We start from the raw sequence: 19,428 nt of genomic DNA on the forward strand, positions 1-19,428 counted from the left end.
AAACTATGTCATCAAACACAACATTTATGAAACTTGATTACTTTACCTCATGTGTTAACATGATTTCTCGTTCACGTCTGATTGATGGCCATCAGCGTTTGAGTTAAAGACTACAAATCCCATCAGTCCACGCTGCTTCAGAGCATCATTAATCTATGTCATTGTGCTCTAGTGGCGCGGATTATACAAATTGCATATTTAAATGATCAAAATGGATTCTTTACATTATAAGTATGCATAAAAGGTTAATGGATTAAAGGAATAGTCTACTCATTTTCAATATTAAAATATGTTATTGCCTTAGCTGGGAATTGTTGATACATCCCTCTATCATCTGTGTGTGTGCACGTAAGCGCTGGAGCGCGCTGCGACGCTTCGATAGCATTTAGCTTAGCCCCATCCATTCAATGGCACCATCTAGAGACAAAGCTAGAAGCGACCAAACACACCAACGTTTTTCCTCTTTAAGACGAGTAGTTATACGAGCAAGTTTGGTGGTACAAAATAAAACGTAGCGCTTTTCTAAGCAGATTTAAAAGAGGAACTATATTTTATGGCGTAATAGCACTTTTGGGAGCACTTCGACTCGGCGCAGCAACATCCCCCCTCTCCCATTATGAGAGTGAGAAGGGGAGCGGACCTTTCAGGCGAGTCAAAGCACTCCCAAAAGTGCTATTACGCCATAAAATATAGTTCCTCTTTTAAATCCGCTTAGAAAAGCGCTACGTTTTATTTTGTACCACCAAACTTGCTCCTATAACTACTCGTCTTAAATAGGAAAAACGTTGATGTGTTTGGTCACTTCTAACTTTATCTCTAAATGGTAGCATTGAATGAATGGGGCTAAGCTAAATGCTATCGAAGCATCGCAGCGCGCTCCAGCGCTTACGTGCACGCACACAGATGATAGAGGGATGTATCAACAATTCTTAGTTAAGGTAATAACTAGGGGTGGGCGATAAACCGGTAGACATAATTAACCGGTAGAAATTTGTCAACCGGTAGAGATTTTGGGCTATCGTTTCTATCGAGGTTACGTGCCCACGTCACGCTCCTGTGCGCGTGGTCGCGAAAACGTAAAGTTTGTACACGTATTTAAGCACTGCAGTTTTAAAACAAGTTATTTTAAGCCATTAAAACACAGACAACAGATCTGTATGCGTGCGTTTTTTCTGTGTGTAAGGAGCGGACAAGTCGCGCAGCCGCTGCTTTTTCTGTCTGTGAGGAGCGCGCAAGTCGCGCGACCGCTGCTCATTAAGCTCGTGAGCATTTTTCCCGCTTTATTGGCCTTAAATACATACTGTAGCGAATTTCAGCGGGAGGAGGGAAATAACGTTATTTGAAACACTATGAACCTCCGACCGAAACACTACGGGGATTCCCAAGGGAATCTTAGATTTTAGCTCAAAGGGAATATTATGTATAATTAACTGTAATTAATTATACAAGTTTATCAGGGTTTACCTGGCGTAGCAGAATTAATAATAACAATTAATTAATATGTTCGTCCACCGAAGACATATATCCATAATCGTATATTAACGTCTAAGAAATGTTAATTTCATGGCCTTTAAAATTAACCTTCTCACTGATATACAGTGCTACTCGCAGCGTGTAGCTGGATCAAAAGGCAGAAATAGTGACTTTAATTTCATGAGCATTGAACACAGAAACAATTCAATTGTGAAAATGCAAACCGGTTTATTAACTATAAAATGAAGTACACATAACGACTAACTAAACATACACACATACAATAACATAAAACATAGATGAGAAAGTAAAGATTGAAAAAGCTAGAGAGAGAGAGAGAGAGAGAGTAAAAGATTGGCAAAGCACTATTGCTTAACATCTGCACAAACCATCGGAAAATCTCTAAGTAGCGCCTTAATTTTATAAGGGGTAAAGCTTAAACATCAGCGAGTAAAACAAGTTTATACTTGCATTTGGCTCTTTGTGTTTTCGTTGCGAAGTTCCTGCTGCACGCGGTGCGAGCAAGGAGAGAGAGAGAGTCCAGATGTGTTCGTAAGATGTAGTCCGTTAAGTTGTTTCGTAGGGCGGATTGGTCCGCGTGGTTTTCCGAACTCTAGCGCAAAGTGCAAGCCAGGAAGACTGTCCCGAAGAAAGACAGGGCTCAGAGAAAAGATGATGAATCCGAGGGACTCTGGTTGAGTCTCAGCGAGTTTCCAAACTGCGCTGGCGGGTTACCTAAGTAACCGGGCGATTGAGCGCTCATGAGTGAACTAAGCCACTGACTGAGATACTGAGCGAATCGTTCGAATTGAGCTATTGAGCGATGATCAATGAGCACCTGAGCTATGAGCAATGATGGCTTGGGCGATAGGCCGTTTTGACCTTTCACACGCCCAGCCCATTTTGGGTGTTTGACCAATGCGTGAAGTGTTCGGTCGCGCGGGGAAACAAGCCTTTGTTCTTTCAGACATCACATTTGCGTAATTGCATAAGGATAAAACTTTGTTTCCATAACTCTTCAAATCGATACTAAATGACATTGATGCGGCTTATGGTAATATGATACATAGAAATGATTGGGAAATAAAGAGTAGATTAATTCGATACTAGACAAGACATGGGTTTAAGATCACGTTGAATAATAATTTCATACCTAAGATATGAACCATGCTACAGTGAACAAAATCTAACTAAAGTGTTAACACACAGTTACATCACACATACCTGATCATGCAGTAAAGGGATATAACATATATATACATTTAAACAGCTCATTGTGATTTTTAAATGTGGTTTCATCACAGACATACAGTCTGCGCCCCCTGTTGTGTCTCTGGCGATATTCGTTTGAACGGCTCTGATGGAATTCCTTTGAACGTCCTTTTACGACGGCATTTGTTTTAATTGGTGCCCACTTTACAGCCTTGATAGGTGATAGAGGAGACAGGGTTATCTAATTATCACAATTTTAGGGCTGTTGAAATCCAGATGCCCAATGGCCTCTATTTGACTCCGAGCCATTTGCTACATATCCCCCCTTCATGGCCACCAGGGTCTTGAGAGACTTTGGTGGGCGATGGTTCAATAGGCGATGGTTGGAGAGGTCATTTGGTCTGGATGGCAGGTGTATCTTAATTTTCTGCAGCGCTTCGGCGTGCCTGCAGAGGGGTGATTTCGATGAGGTTGGGCTCTTGCTCGGCATGTGTGTCTTGCTTCCCACGGTTCCGCTTGAAGGCTCGAGGGACGGCAGTTGTGCACTTGTTCACTGTTTCCTGCATCCCGCTGACTCTTCGGTACCGGATGAAAGTGAGGCCAAGAGTAAGGGCGTATCCTACTCCTGTGGAGAGGCACAGTACCGTGTCAGCGGCGGTCCAGGCTCGGAAAACAGGGAGGCTGTGCATAGCTGGCATGCGAGCAAGTGCCTGGAGGGCAGTGTCGATGGGCGTGACATCAATTAGTTGGGTCCCCCCTTCTGCAATCCTCATCTCCAATTCAGGGTCTAAAGTGAAGTTGTGGTCCCTGAAGAAAGTTGAAAATTCCAGTTCGGTGTGGTACTTCTCACTGGGAAGGTGATAGAGTGCGAGTTCATCGATGTGAAGAATCGCATCTTTTGGAACTTGAATCCACATCGTCTGGTTTGGTAGACTGATGCGGGTGGCTGTGTCGTGTTGGTCGTAGGTCAAAGTGGCCGTGCTGGCTGGGGTGTTGATCAGCCATCGGTCACCTACGATTTCAGCTTGGGTGTTAGTGACCTCGGGTCGTGGTTTAGCTGAGGCAGGACAACGAGAGTCAATCTTCATGGGCCGCAGCCCACAGATGCCATCCGTGTTGTCCCGAAGGAAAGGTTTGCTGGGGCAGAGATAATGAATGTCCTTAGTGAGGCTGCACATGCGCAGGTTTGGTGCAAGGTACAGCTGTTCATTGCTGTCATGGTAAGCCACCACAGTGGGGGTGCGTATTCTGATGTGGGTGTTTCCCTGCCAGAAGCCAACATTGACAATGTCTTTGAGTCTGTAGATGTTGTGTGACTCGATGATTGGCAGGTTTACCAGAAAAGCAAGTTCGCCTTGTTCAGGGGCTATGCTTAGTGGAATTGCGCTACCTAGGGAGTAGGCCAGATGTGCCTGCAGGGTGTTTGTTGGGCCTGCAGTGGCAGAGGATAAAATGGTCTGTACCAGGCTTAGGGGTACCAGGCAGGGTGGAATGGCTGCTGCGGCAGCTCCGAGTAGGGCTCCCAGGAACCGCTTGGGACGCTTGGTTTGTCCGCCAAGACCTGCCTGTGTGACAGTCACCTTCTGAAGTTGGTACAGCATGTGTTTGATGTCAGCCTCTGCGTGAATCATAGCGTTCTGCGCCCATCGTTCTCCTGCCCAACTGGTTTCTGGTGCTGATGCTGTGTAGTGTGCTCTGTAGACATCACGGGGGTTGAGTCGGACATAGACTTTTTGGCTATGTGTTCTGCAGTTCGTGATCAGGAGTCCAGGTTGCTCTTTAAGGACGATGCCTGAGACGGGACCCGGCGACACGATTTCAGGTTGTGGCCACCCCCCCTGTAGGCTGATGTACAGAACAGTGATCCACAGCAGCATCCTGGTGACAGAGAGGGAGAGAGAGAAAGAACAATAGGCGAGCACTACAGGTCCTTGTTTGGTCAGGAAGTTCTCTTTCTTTTCATTGGCGGCTGTTCCCTAGGTGGCAGAGTTCTAGTGATGAGGCAGTGTGGAGAAGTTTGGTTCATCCCCCCTTTACTATCATGCCATAATGTTGAGTGTCTCTTGACTTGGTTCTGATGGACCCATCTGGAAATTGGTTCCTTCTGACTCCTGCCCATCTTGATCTGGTATGCAATGGGGGAGAGTTTGTCCACAATCTCATGAGGTCCTGTCCAGTGTGGCAGAAATTTCTTTGACAGCAGTCGGTGAGCTGTCTGAATTGGCGGGGCGAAACTGTAGGACCAGATCTTGGTTGTTTGAAAAGCGAAGGTCGTTCCCGGATGAAGTTCATCCAGATACTGGTGAGTGGTGTCATTGGGTGCTGGAAAGCATTCTGCCAACTTTGTGAATTGGCAGATGACCGTGAGAAAGTGTTTGTTGCCCCTCGTTGGCCTGGGTAATGGTCCAACCCAGTCTATCTGGAGGTCTGACACTGGAAAGTTGACACCTCTTTTTTGAAGTGGTGCTCCATGGTTTGGCTTAGCCGGTTGGAACTGGCAGCAAACCAGACATTTCTTGATGTGTTCTGCTACATCGTGCTGCATTCCAGGCCAGTATGCCACCTGTTTCGGTGTTTCATACGTGGCTTTTGTGCGGTGGTGTGCGGCACATGCTGTGTCATGCGCATACATTAGTATGACCCCCCTATGGGCCTGAGGAACCACAAGCGCAGGTGTAGTGCGGTCATCAGGGACATACCCGAGGATGTTGTGTTGTATGCGCAGCAGGTGCCTGACATCGTTGAGACGTTTGCGGGTTGGAGCAGCAGACAGGTCAGAGTTTGTGATAGGGTAGGTGGAGGGGTCTGCAGTGTTTCCCACAGGATTTTGAGAGACTGTGGTGGTGATGACGTTGCACGCTACTAGCATATATGTGACGTCATCATGTCGTGTTTGCGTTTGATCTAGTGTTGGAACCTGAAATATGTTTCACTTTTACTCTTTGATCTGTATCTGTATTTGATCTGTATTATATATCAAATTATATTTTAAGCCGAATTAAGCTGTTTTAAATGGTGAAATAAAAATGTAAATGGGAATCATGAAAATTCTATTTGTGGGGGCCAGTGTTGATTCTGTGGTGGGCCACCACAAATAAATCAATGTATGGGAAACACTGGGTCTGAGAGGTGGTTTAACATAGCTTGGGTAGCGATGTTAAAGGCTTGTAGTTTCTGATGATCTGCATCATCCTGCATGGCATCTGCATCTTTTAAATTTTGTTGAACTTGTGTGTCTAGTCCTGGGTATGGCTCTGAGTCTTTGGCTGGATGCAGATTGCAGAGCAGTGAACTTTTGAAGTTTAGGTCTGAGACAAAGTTCACGCGGCTGGCTGGGGGGTCGTCCATGACCTGTGTGACCTGGCAGTTTACCTTAGATGATCTGGCTGATTGAAAGGGTAAAGGTTCTCGCACTTGAGCCCAAATGTTTAACTGTTTAAAGTCCATTAAGGGTTCAAAGCGGTCTAGCAGGTCTTTGCCAATGAGGAGAGGGTATGAGTCCATTGGTGAGATGTACACAGGGTGTATGATGCTCATAGGACCGATCGTCAGGTGGATGGGAATCACCTGTTGCAGTTGAACTTCAGTCTGGCTGTAAGACTGCACATTCAGCATACACCTTTGGGGTTTAAGGGTCAAATTTTGGGCCTTAGCTCTGTTCTGGAGTCTGGTGAAAAGCTGGGATGACATCAGCGTTAGGTCAGCTCCGGTGTCGACGAGGGCTTCTAGTTCAACCTCATTTTCCAAGGTGATGGATAGATATAGCTTTTTAGCTTCTCCTCTTTCGATCAGGTTTCCCAGGAGGCTTGGTACTGGGACTGTTGTATTAAAGGGAAGGCAGTCAAGGCTGGTTTTCTGTGACTCTGTAGGGAAAGAGACACTTAACACAGCACTCTCTGGTACTTGCAGGCTTTGGTTGGTTGGTGTTTGAGATATTGTTTGTATGCCAAAGTCTTTGAATAAGGAGTCGGGTTTGTCTTCGTGGTCCTCTTTGTGGGGCCTCTTTTGGATTAACTCCTTCAATATTCTCAGAATCTCTGCTGTCTCAGACGTGTCTGTGTCACACTGTTTCGGGGGTAGCTCAGACTTAGCCTTGCTCTGTGTGTATCGAGACTGATCTCTCTGTTGACTGTTACCAGTATTTGATCTGCCAGGTGCAGGACGGTTACCTCTAGGTCGTCGGCCAGGTTCCCACGAGCCGCCACCCTTCTGGTTGTCTGATGAGTTTGGCCGGCTCCATGACCTCTCGGCGCGTCCCATTTGGTGCTTAGGACGAGCCCCTTCATGGCCGTACCATTCCTGGCTGGCTGTAAAGTCTCTTGACCCTCTTGGCCCTCTGTTGAAAGGTCTTTCACTGTGGCGTTGTCGTGCGCCCTCCAGTGGTAGTTCAGGGTACAGTTCAGAGACAGGGAGAATGACAGGGTTTTTAACAGTCTTTTCAGAGGCCGCTCTTTGTTTACCATAAGCTTTCTGGGCCAAGTCCCGCAGCTGCCTGGTTGTCATCGTGCGAGGGCAGGCCATTACCCCTAAGTGTTGGCTTACTGTGAAGTGAAGATTTCGCAGGAAAAGGGTCCTGAAGTTAAAGTCCTCCTCCATTCCTGGCTCATTCCGTGAGCCAAAGTAAGCTCGCCTGAGTCTGTTGTAGTAGGCCTGTGGAGTTTCGTTTCGGCTCTGTTTGAGGTCCATCGCCGTAACAAGTCCTTGTTCTGACTCTGGATCCGAAAACTCTTCTATTAAGGCCTTTTGCAGCTGCTCGTAATCCATCTTGACGTTTTCTGGCTGCCGGTCAAGGAAACTCCTCACCTCACGACTGGAAGTAACCCGTAGCAGATACAGTTTGTCTCTTGTGGTTACATTTGGCAGTGTTTGCAAATAAAAGTCAATGTCCTGCAGGTAAGAGTGGATATCATGGCCACCTGCAGGCTCTGGGGTAAATGTTGGGATATTTCTAGCCAGCTTGTCGAGGTCTTTGGGTGCCACGCCGGGCATGTCTGCAGGTGACCTCGGGAAATTTGTCTGTCCCCACCCCCCTGTGGTAGTGAGAGGTTCGGGGATGCTGGCTGATGTCTTTAACAGTGGGCTCCCGCCCCCCTTTTCAACAGAAAAGCTTTGGTGGGGGGGTGCAGGCTCACTGGTTGAATGAAAGGGAAAGGTTGCTTTTTCCCTTACTTGTTCAGCTTGCAGTTTATATGCATAAATGAGTTCTCTTTGGGCGGAGTCAAGGTCGTCCCTCGCCTGGTCTCGTTGCTGAGCCAGAGCTCGACCTTCATCTCGAGACGCTCGCAGGTGATTCTCACAGGCCTTCAGCTTGGCATCACGTTCCTTCAGTTCTGCCTTTGCTCTCACCAGAAGATGTTCAGCCTGCTGGAGCTTTCCAGACAGCTCTTCTCTGGCTGTCTTTTCCTGTTGCTCCTTGTGCTCTGTGTCTGTGCGGAGTTTTGACAAGGCCTCTTGGAGTTGTCCCATCTCGTCCTTTAGCCTCCAGTGTTTCTCCTCCATCGATGGGTGTTGATCCTCTAATCCCTGTGTCAGCTGATCTAGACGATTCTGCGCGTCCTCCTGATTCCTCCGTGCCTCTGCTGCTTGGAGCTGTAGAGCTGCTGCATCCTCTTCCAGTTGGGCGATGTTCCTTTCGCCCAGTTTAAGCTGGATGATGAGGTTGTGAGCGATGGCACCTGTGATCTTGGCTATGTCCTTGTGACTGTAGCTCCTCGTTGGGTCGTGGGCTATGAACTTGTCCAGGGTGCCGTCGAGTTGCTCTCTTTCCAAGTGTTGCAGTTCATTGGCGAGGTTGGGCAGGAGTTCAGATGTCACAGCGCTGAGCCAGGCCTCTAGCTGGTCCCAGTGGTTGACAGGGCTTGGTAATCTGGACATGTTGACACACTGGTAGAAGAGAAAACACAAAGAGCCAATGCGAGTCCGCACAGTTCAGCGAGCTACGGCAATAATATATATATATAGGGGCTATGAGCTTATTATCAGGGCCTTTCTCCGGCGGCACAGATAATCAGTGTGGGGAAATAAGGGAAAAATTTTAGTAATTTGTCGCTTTGTTAAAACCTATAGGTCGCCTTGGACATTTGGTTATTCGAGCGTATTACTAATGAATTCTCCTAATGGTTTGTGCAGTTTTGCTCTTTCAACCCAAAATAAAGTGAATCAAAATAATTAAAATTAATTAATTATAATGATAAAAATAAAATAAAACATAAAGCAAGGTTGCTGGAAATGAAATGAAACAGGAAAGGGAAAAGAGAGAAAAAACAAATAAATAATAAAAAAAATAATAATAGAAAAAAAATAATAATAAAATAAACTGAAAATGGGAATTGAGACAGCCAACAGACGAAGTCCTACGGCTGGGAAAATGAAGAGGAAGGAGGTGAAAAAGGGGTTTCCTGTTTCAGCTTAGCAGGTTCTCTACCCTAAATTTGATGACAGGGCCTTACAGGGAGAGGGCACTATGGAGTCATGCGAGTTAGGGGAGTGGCTTAGCTAGATTGGCTGGGCTAGGCCCAACCTGATAGGGATCTGGTGCCTCTAGTGGCTACAGAGGGGAGAAAAGTGCATCTCTTTTACACCAACACTCGTTGACTATTTAAGGAAACCCAGGGTGGAACACAGAGACAAGGCGCTTCCCTGAGCACGCAGCCAAGAGTGCCGGGCCTTCTGCCCTCCCCACCTCGACCGCTCAACAGTCACACCCTTCACGCCGCCGGGCCGCACTCAAAGGTGTCACCCACCAACTGGCACTGCCGCTAGGGCTTTTGTGTGTCAGCTGGCAAGGTTAGCGATTGGAGTGCCCGGTGGCAGAGGTTGCACTGTGTCTTGCTGCCTAAGGTGCTAAAGGAGGGAGCTACCGCAGCACCCCGACTGTACACACTCGAGTCAGTTCAGCGGGACCGGTCTCTTGTAGAACTCACCGCTGGCGAAGCCTCTGATTCATCTATCAAGTGTTAGCTTTCAAGAGATGCACAGGGGCTTATCCTATTGCACCAGTTAAAACATAAATGAATTCACTGAGAATGGGACTTATGGGGCTGAATTCTATTCACAGTAAAGAATTGATTCAATTAGAATTTAAAATAAATCAAACTGCATTGAATTTAAATTTAAACTTAATTAAAATACAATCTCTACAATAGAAAAGAGAACAGGAGAGTAAGGAGTGAGAGAGACCAGCAAAAAAAAATGAAATAAAATAAAAATAAAATAAATCAAAATAAAATAAAAATTAAATAAAGAAATAATAAATTAATAAAGCCACAGCAATATTAATTATTATTTATAATTTAAGACCATAAAATTCAATATGTAGGAAATAAAACTACAAAGTAGTAGAATAACCTAGTTATTGAAGTAAGGTCAAAAATCCAAGTTTGATTCCTGTCATACACTCCCAAAAGAGTTTATGAGAGGACCAAACGAGCTTTTCCCACTAGATGGCGATATTTCGCCCAACAAACAAAGAAAGCGGAAGTCAGACGTAGAGTAATGGAGAAGAAGAAGTGTTAGACACTCAAGACTGACATCTAGTGTTAGAACTAGGTAGTACGCCTTAAACTGACAAAGATTCGCTTCTATACAGTAATTACATCGGCGGCCGCTGCGTTGCTAAGACGACGGATGTAATTTGCTCGTGTTCAGCCGGTGCCTCTTTTGGGCTTAATGTTACCGGGACACGCAATAAACGAGAGTCCAACGTGCTTTATCATACGTTGTGACTATAAATACTTGATCAAGTTTTTTTATCTCCTTTAACAGTTAAAATTGAAAAGTCTTACCCTCGGTGCTTACAATTTTAAAAATCCACGCCAGTGAATAAAAATGGAAACATACAAATAGACAGCTTCTCTAATTGTAATAATTTCCTGGAGATTTAACAAAAAGGCCTTATCAGATGGGAGTACTCACTCGACCACCGCTTCGCTCTAAATAAAGGATTTCTACTCTTTATTAGGCGGAATCAGACGGTAATGCAGCGTATCAAAGGATTTTAATACGGTTACCTTAAAGACTGCAGTTAACTATACATAACAGGGGCGCGAGTCTGTTACGTCCTGAAAATGATACAGGAAAATACATTTTCATTCATACAAAGAAAGAACGAAATCAGTTATAGCTGATAGTTCTTTTTCATTCACACAATGCAAAAACACATTTGATTTGTAACTGGTTTGCTCAGAAAATAATGTTTAAATCTGCCCGCGCGTTCTCCACCATTATATGTAGCGAATTTCAGCGGGAGGAGGGAAATAACGTTATTTGAAACACTATGAACCTCCGACCGAAACACTACGGGGATTCCCAAGGGAATCTTAGATTTTAGCTCAAAGGGAATATTATGTATAATTAACTGTAATTAATTATACAAGTTTATCAGGGTTTACCTGGCGTAGCAGAATTAATAATAACAATTAATTAATATGTTCGTCCACCGAAGACATATATCCATAATCGTATATTAACGTCTAAGAAATGTTAATTTCATGGCCTTTAAAATTAACCTTCTCACTGATATACAGTGCTACTCGCAGCGTGTAGCTGGATCAAAAGGCAGAAATAGTGACTTTAATTTCATGAGCATTGAACACAGAAACAATTCAATTGTGAAAATGCAAACCGGTTTATTAACTATAAAATGAAGTACACATAACGACTAACTAAACATACACACATACAATAACATAAAACATAGATGAGAAAGTAAAGATTGAAAAAGCTAGAGAGAGAGAGAGAGAGTAAAAGATTGGCAAAGCACTATTGCTTAACATCTGCACAAACCATCGGAAAATCTCTAAGTAGCGCCTTAATTTTATAAGGGGTAAAGCTTAAACATCAGCGAGTAAAACAAGTTTATACTTGCATTTGGCTCTTTGTGTTTTCGTTGCGAAGTTCCTGCTGCACGCGGTGCGAGCAAGGAGAGAGAGAGAGTCCAGATGTGTTCGTAAGATGTAGTCCGTTAAGTTGTTTCGTAGGGCGGATTGGTCCGCGTGGTTTTCCGAACTCTAGCGCAAAGTGCAAGCCAGGAAGACTGTCCCGAAGAAAGACAGGGCTCAGAGAAAAGATGATGAATCCGAGGGACTCTGGTTGAGTCTCAGCGAGTTTCCAAACTGCGCTGGCGGGTTACCTAAGTAACCGGGCGATTGAGCGCTCATGAGTGAACTAAGCCACTGACTGAGATACTGAGCGAATCGTTCGAATTGAGCTATTGAGCGATGATCAATGAGCACCTGAGCTATGAGCAATGATGGCTTGGGCGATAGGCCGTTTTGACCTTTCACACGCCCAGCCCATTTTGGGTGTTTGACCAATGCGTGAAGTGTTCGGTCGCGCGGGGAAACAAGCCTTTGTTCTTTCAGACATCACATTTGCGTAATTGCATAAGGATAAAACTTTGTTTCCATAACTCTTCAAATCGATACTAAATGACATTGATGCGGCTTATGGTAATATGATACATAGAAATGATTGGGAAATAAAGAGTAGATTAATTCGATACTAGACAAGACATGGGTTTAAGATCACGTTGAATAATAATTTCATACCTAAGATATGAACCATGCTACAGTGAACAAAATCTAACTAAAGTGTTAACACACAGTTACATCACACATACCTGATCATGCAGTAAAGGGATATAACATATATATACATTTAAACAGCTCATTGTGATTTTTAAATGTGGTTTCATCACAGACATACAGTCTGCGCCCCCTGTTGTGTCTCTGGCGATATTCGTTTGAACGGCTCTGATGGAATTCCTTTGAACGTCCTTTTACGACGGCATTTGTTTTAATTGTTGCCCACTTTACAGCCTTGATAGGTGATAGAGGAGACAGGGTTATCTAATTATCACAATTTTAGGGCTGTTGAAATCCAGATGCCCAATGGCCTCTATTTGACTCCGAGCCATTTGCTACAATACATACTTCAAAATTCCCGTCTTTGCAAGCATCCTCATAAACACGACCAGTTAGGTTAAGAGAAAGTAAACAGCTAAAAGAGAAAGCGCATGTGTGACAGTGTATTGGATCTGGACTTTGGTCTTAAAGGGGAAGTTACCTAATTTTGCTCCTGTCTGTCACTCGTGTTAATCAAACAGCATTGAGAGAAAATCTCTCACTGCTCCTGATTAAATCACTTTTCTACCTTAAATAAAAATATATATAGGCCTATACATACATGCATAATAATTTATTATCATTCTTATATCATTGACTGTTTATCTTCAGAAAGCTTAAGTTTTGTTTTATCTTCTTTCTATGCTTGTATATGTTTTTTGTGAGAATTATGAACATTTCTATGGTATTAAAGATTTAAGCCTTATTAAAACATAAAAAAACTCTACCGTGATACATATCGTTATCATGATATAAAATTAATCCTATCGTGATAGAAGATTTTGGTCATATCGCCCACCCCTAGTAATAACATATTTTGATATTGAAAATGAGTAGACTATTCCTTTAACATTATTTCTGAATGCTTCAGTATTTGAGATGTTTGTGTAATGTTTTACATGACAACTTTTCAACTGGATGAAATTTGTGTTCATTCACAAAAATGTGCTTTTTTAAAAGATTTATTTTCTTTCTACAGTATTTCCTGATTTATTTCTCTTATGATTAAAGGAAAACATCACTGTTTTTCAATGTTTTGCTGTGTTCTTACCTCAACTTAGACAAATTAATACATACCTATCTTTTTTCAATGCGCGCACTTTGTACAGCGCGTTGAATGTGTTAGCATTTAGCCTAGCCCCATTAATTCCTTAGGATCCAAATAGGGATGAATTTAGAAGCCACCAAACAGTTCCATGTTTTCCTTATTTAAAGACTGGTACATGAGTAAGTATGGTGGCACACAGGGCCGGAGTGGGACTCATTTTCAGCCCTGGAGTTTCATGCCTTAGACCGGCCCACTTTAGTTCACGACTGACTATTAAAATAATATCTTTAAACCCTCAGTAGTATAAGTCTGCAGTAGTGCACTGTTCTCTGCAGCCTTGCAATTCACTGTATTTTTCAATAATTTCATATTCCGTGCAAATGCAGTAAACAATTATAATTTTTGCCATAATCATGCAGACCTACCATAGGACCATAATATTACTAAAGTAAACTTATTCAAAAACTAAAGGAAACAAATGTGTTTGTGTTTTCCCCTATATTTCTATGTCTAAAAAATGGTGAGTCTTGAGATTAACTGTTGGGTTGATAACGTTTGGAAACCCCTGATATACAATACACAAGCAAGATTTATTAAGTATGCATTGGAAACAAATGGAAGAAAGTCTTTTAGTACTTAGATCATGTCTATTGCTAAATAACGTAGGCTAAGGTAGGCCTACATTGTGTTAAAAAAAAGAAACATCATGTATATACTTTTGAAACTACTTTTTTCAAATAAACTGAGTTTTGCATCAAATAGATTTTTGTTCCTCTGGCAATAAACGATGAATAATGACTATTCATAGAAAATTCATCTATGACTTGGATAAAAAAAAATACGTTTTGTAAATTCTTTTCCTTTTAGAGGCCAGCCCGTTTGTATTGAGACGCGCTCAAGTTTATTTAAAATATAATAGACGCGCGGCCGGCAAGCGCACTCAAAAGACGCGCTCAAGTTTATTTAAAATATAGACGCGTGTCCGGGGAGCGCACTCAAAAGACGCGATCAAGTTTATTTAAAATATAGACGCGTGTCCGGGGAGCGCACTCAAAAGACGCGCTCAAGTTTATTTAAAATATAGACGCGTGTCCGGGGAGCGCACTCAAAAGACGCGCTCAAGTTTATTTAAAATATAGACGCGTGGCCGGGGAGCGCACTCAAAAGACGCGCTCAAGTTTATTTAAAATATAGACGCGCGGCCGGCAAGCGCACTCAAAAGACGCGCTCAAGTTTATTTTAAATATAGATGCGCGGCCGGCAAGCGCACTCAATATAGACGCGTCTGAAACAAAACTCGTTTTCAAGTAAGCGCTTTGAAAACCAGAAGACAGCGGCACGTCCTGCGTTTCCCATGCGTTTTAGATGTCAATGAACCCTAATGCAAGAATTCTTCCAATAAGTGGTAGGGACTCGGGACACAATCAACTAGTGCATAAAGCGGCGGGGACATCTCTCACCCGCAAATACGCGTTATCCCGGTGGCATGACAACACCGGCCCTCGTGGCCAAAAAAAACAGACTGGCCCACCGGGAATCCTCCCGGTTCTCCCTATGGCCAATCCGGGCCTGGTGGCACAAAATAAAACGTGGCGATATTTTAAGGGGATAAAAAATGAGAACTATATTGTATTGCGGAAGAGCACTTACTTTGCAGCACTAGACCTCATTCTCATTTTTTATCTACTTCAAAAATCGCAACGTATTATTTTGTGCCACCATACTTACTCATGTAACTACTCATGTACCAGTCTTTAAATAGGGAAAACATGGAAGTGTTTGGTGGCTTCTAAATTCATCCCTGTTTGGATCCTAAGGAATGAACAGTGCTAGGCTAAATGATAACAAAGACTAAGTGCACGCACCGAAAAAAGACAGGCATGTATCCATTCGTCCAAGTTGAGGCAAGAGCACAGCAAAATATATTGAAAACGGTGGTGTGTTCCTTTGAAGGAGTCTTCACGTTGTTTTAATGTGAGCAACTGCATGTTTGTTGCCAATCGCTTTGTCTCATGAACAGGCTACAGATGGGAGAGACAGCTGGTGTTCCGGAGCAAACTCACCATGCACACAGCGTTTGACCGCAAGGACAACGCTCATCCTGCGGAAATCACAGCGCTCGCCATTTCAAAGTAAGTTGGTGAAATGATGCTGAGAGGGAAGAGAAACTAAAGGACTGAATGTGATCTAAGATGCTCGTGTTTGGTCAAAAGATAATAAATGGCTTGTCTGTTGTACTCAGAGACCACAGTAAGATTCTGGTGGGTGACGGCCGTGGCCGAGTGTTCAGCTGGTCTGTCAGCGATCAGCCAGGTCGCTCCACGGCAGACCACTGGGTGAAGGACGAGCAGGTGGACAGCTGCTCTGGATGCACTGTACGTTTCTCCCTCACTGAAAGACGCCACCACTGCAGAAACTGCGGCCAGGTCTTCTGCCAAAAGTAAGATGCGTTTCGATTTCATTCAGTGAAATTGTAATTTAGTTTATTTATTTAGTTTTAGCATGTTGTGTAATTTGATTGAATTTGCTTGACTTAAAGGTGCAGTGTGTAAATTTTAGCGGCATCTAGTGGTGAGGTTGCATATTGCAACCAACAGCTCAGTTCATAGCTCACCCCTTGCTTTTGAAACGCAGAGAGAAGCTACAGTAGACAACTTAATAAAAAAGTTTGTCCATTATGAGCTTCTGTAGAAACATGGCGGGACAAAATGGTGACTTCCATGTAGGGGGACCCTCGGTGTATGTAGATAAAAACGTCTCATTCTAAGGCAATAAACACATAACGGTTAATTATGAAAGGTCTTTGTACACCCCTGATAATATAGTTTTGTTTATTAATTTGCATTTCTGTCAAGAGATCCTTCTAAAAATTACACACTCCACCTTTAAATGACATTTTAGTGTTTAAATGGAATTCTTTTCAGTCTCAGAGTTGTTGGATGTTCCCTCAGGTGCAGTCGCTTCCAGTCAGAGATCAAGCGGCTGAAGATCTCCTCTCCTGTGCGAGTGTGTCAGAACTGTTACTACAACCTGCAACATGAGCGGGGCTCTGAAGAGAGCCCGAGAAACTAGATCAACCCCACCACACTTCACACCCGTGCGCCTAAACCCCAGCTTCCCTCTAAAAATAAAAACACCCATCCCACTGCTCCCTGTGCAAAATCCCTATCTGTAAAGCACTGACGTAACTAAAATGGGATCACTAATGCTCGTTTCATATATCGCGGAGGTGTGACCATTAAAAAGAGAGAGAGAGAGACGATCTTTTACCATTTATGCATTTTACTTCTGCAGTATGCTCGGTCATCTCAGCATTGGCATCATCTACCAAGTTGGCAATGTTTAGATTATAGGAAAAGCAATGCACATAAAACACTTCCTCCTGGAACGAGTCGACATTTGTTTATATTGTAAATACTTACAATGGCCTTTTTAACTAGAAACAGCGAAACAAAAAGTCATTATTAAAAGATAAAGAAACACGACACATTGCTTGTAATATAGTATTATGTTAAAAATCACTTCTGGCTTTAAAAAAAACCGAAAAGGCGAGTGCGTGTAGTTGATGTCACGAGTCACAGCATCCCAGTCGAAATATTATTGGGGGACTATGAATGTTGATAATATTTGTAGGTTGACATTACTAGCGTGTCTAGTTATGCAAACGCTTATTTTATTTGTTTTGTACGTTCTGTTGAAGTGTTGCCCACAGTATCAGCATGTTGCCATATAGAAGTTTTAATTTTAAATTTTGTTGCCAAACTGCCTTGATTTGTAACTATTAACGTATATTATAACGTATTAGATGTTGTTAGTATGTAAATTTAGACGTTTTTATCACTTTAAATCATTTTTAATGACAGGGATTCAGATTATATCAGATATATTAGGAAGCAGGTCTTTAGTTAGATGATTCCACGACCATTTTTATGCGTTTCACAGAAAGGAGTATTTATGGTAAATGAGAGATGTTTGTAAATGTGAGATGTCTGTATGTTTTTTGTGTAGTGCCATGCGTCTGTCTTTTTCATCCTAATGTGATTGATTGTTCTTCTTAACCAAATATGAATTAGACAACTTGTTACTGATGCTAAACCAGCTCTTGACAAAGATGAGTTTAGGTTAAAACAGCAATTTTAATCATACTGTGTATATATCAGTTTTAACAATTTGCAAAGTTGCACCAGTGTATATGTTTTTTAGATTATTAAAGCAATAGTCACTGATATTTTCACTCCCATTTGCATTTCAGCAAAGTCTGTAGCTTGAAAGTTATTGTGTGTAATGATGAGAAAGGGATTTATCAAGTTTTAATGTGTAAAAGAAGACTGGAAGATTAGTGTCCTTATACCTTTCAGGACTGAAATTTGATACTGTGGGCAATACGATATTAAAAATGCTGCTTTGATTAGGAAAGAATTTCTTTCTCTGACACTTGCATCCTTAAAAAGATGAAAGTTTTGTTTTATTCCTTGTTATATAATTTCTATCATTAGCTATCCAGCCTAATATGCACTCCTTCTAGTTTATCATACATTAATGTACTGTAATTCAGTGTGCAATCTTAACATCAAGCTGTTGGGATTTTGCTGTCAACAAGCAGCTTTAAGATCAAAATGGCTCTATCAGTCTGAAAATATTTTTGCACCTTGACATGTAGACAAGAAAGACGGTTTATCGTTGTTTTTATCAAATGCATTGTTATGTTGTGGGCTATTATTTTAAAATGGTGCATTTCATCACAGTGAAATGAGCTGTACAAAGTATTTATGCAATTATAAGATTTTCTTTTTTTATGATTAAATAAGTTTTGTAATTTTTCAGCAAGTTTGTTTACTTGTTGCATGTTTAACACAGCTGACTTTATGTGTCAGTGTCTTGTACATGTTTTGGCATTACATTTTATTTCTCTTATTTGTATGGCATTATTCAACAAGTTGATCCTGAAAGTTTTGTGTACAGTTTCGGTAGGTATATCCCACGACTTATGAGTTGACTTTTATATTCTTATATTTCGACGTTAAGGACTGATCCCAGGACTGAGGAGATACACGGATTGTCCCTTTTTGGTGGTCTTGTGATAGACTGCATTACTACAGTATCTAGTGTGCAAAACTGTGGTAGCTGAATGTTCATTGTATATTTGTGTTGAAAAAATTACATAAAACTCTCTCCCCATAAAGTAACCCCATACCTGTTATTATAATGCAATAGATATGGTACTCATACTTTTTAATTTAATGTCAATTAAATACTTGCTGTTTACCACCACCAGTGTATTCTGTTCAAATGAGTTTTTGTTACTTAGTGCATCACTATAAACTCTCAAATGTCAGGAACTTGCGCTTGTATTTGGATTTATGTGTTAGATTAAAAAGTGGTAGCTCATTTACTCGAGCTTAAAAAATATTGTATTTAAGATCAAATGTGACATTTTAAATAGCACTACCATTTGATTATATTGATTTGAATACATTGTTTACACTAAAATGTACAATGAGAAGTGTGCTCAATTTATTGAAGGATTTTCTAGATTTCATAAGCAACAACGCCTACCATTTAATATTTTTGATGACTGGTTTCCAGGAAAACTCCTGAACAATCATTTGATTGATTGAGAAACAATTTATTCTAGTGAATCATGAATCCCTCATATTTCTTGCAACATGCATGTTTAAATTTGGGTATCCATTACTAAACCACTGAGCCATCTAGAAAAAGCTACGAGACACTGTGTTGCAATCTAACACGTGTCTGATGAAATGCTTAAACCATAGCTTCCTTTGACACCTTGCTATACAAATTTTAACGGTTTATATTAGAAATGCTATTATGAACCATGAGCTGTTTACCATTAAAAGAATTACAAAACTTTTACGGGCGTTTTCCCGGACAGGTTTTAGGTTAAGCCAGGACTAGGCCTTAGTTTAATTAGGAAATTTAACTACAAACATAACATCCCTTGTTAAAACATTACTTGTGTGCATTTTGAGGCAAAACAAAGGGCACTGATTTATTTTAAAGGGGTCATTGCATGTGCTATAATTGGGTCCCCAGGGCTTCTATCAACCT

At 42.1% G+C, this 19,428-nt stretch overlaps 1 protein-coding gene across 4 annotated transcripts in view; it reads left to right on the top strand.

Annotated features, from left to right (window-relative positions):
- wdfy3 (WD repeat and FYVE domain containing 3) overlaps window positions 1–18,627 on the top strand; it is a 143,598-nt gene extending 124,971 nt beyond the window's left edge. For all 4 annotated transcript variants that reach the window (XM_055199920.2, XM_055199918.2, XM_055199919.2 and 1 more), the window contains 3 exons: window positions 15,377–15,488; window positions 15,599–15,796; window positions 16,308–18,627. In XM_055199920.2, coding sequence (XP_055055895.2) covers window positions 15,377–15,488; window positions 15,599–15,796; window positions 16,308–16,428 — 431 coding nt within the window. In that variant the 3' untranslated portion in view covers window positions 16,429–18,627. The remainder of the gene's footprint in view (window positions 1–15,376; window positions 15,489–15,598; window positions 15,797–16,307) is intronic.
- Window positions 18,628–19,428: the final 801 nt, after the last annotated feature.

Source organism: Misgurnus anguillicaudatus, chromosome 22 (genome assembly GCF_027580225.2).
Source record: "Misgurnus anguillicaudatus chromosome 22, ASM2758022v2, whole genome shotgun sequence".
NCBI classification, from domain to species: Eukaryota; Metazoa; Chordata; class Actinopteri; order Cypriniformes; family Cobitidae; genus Misgurnus; species Misgurnus anguillicaudatus.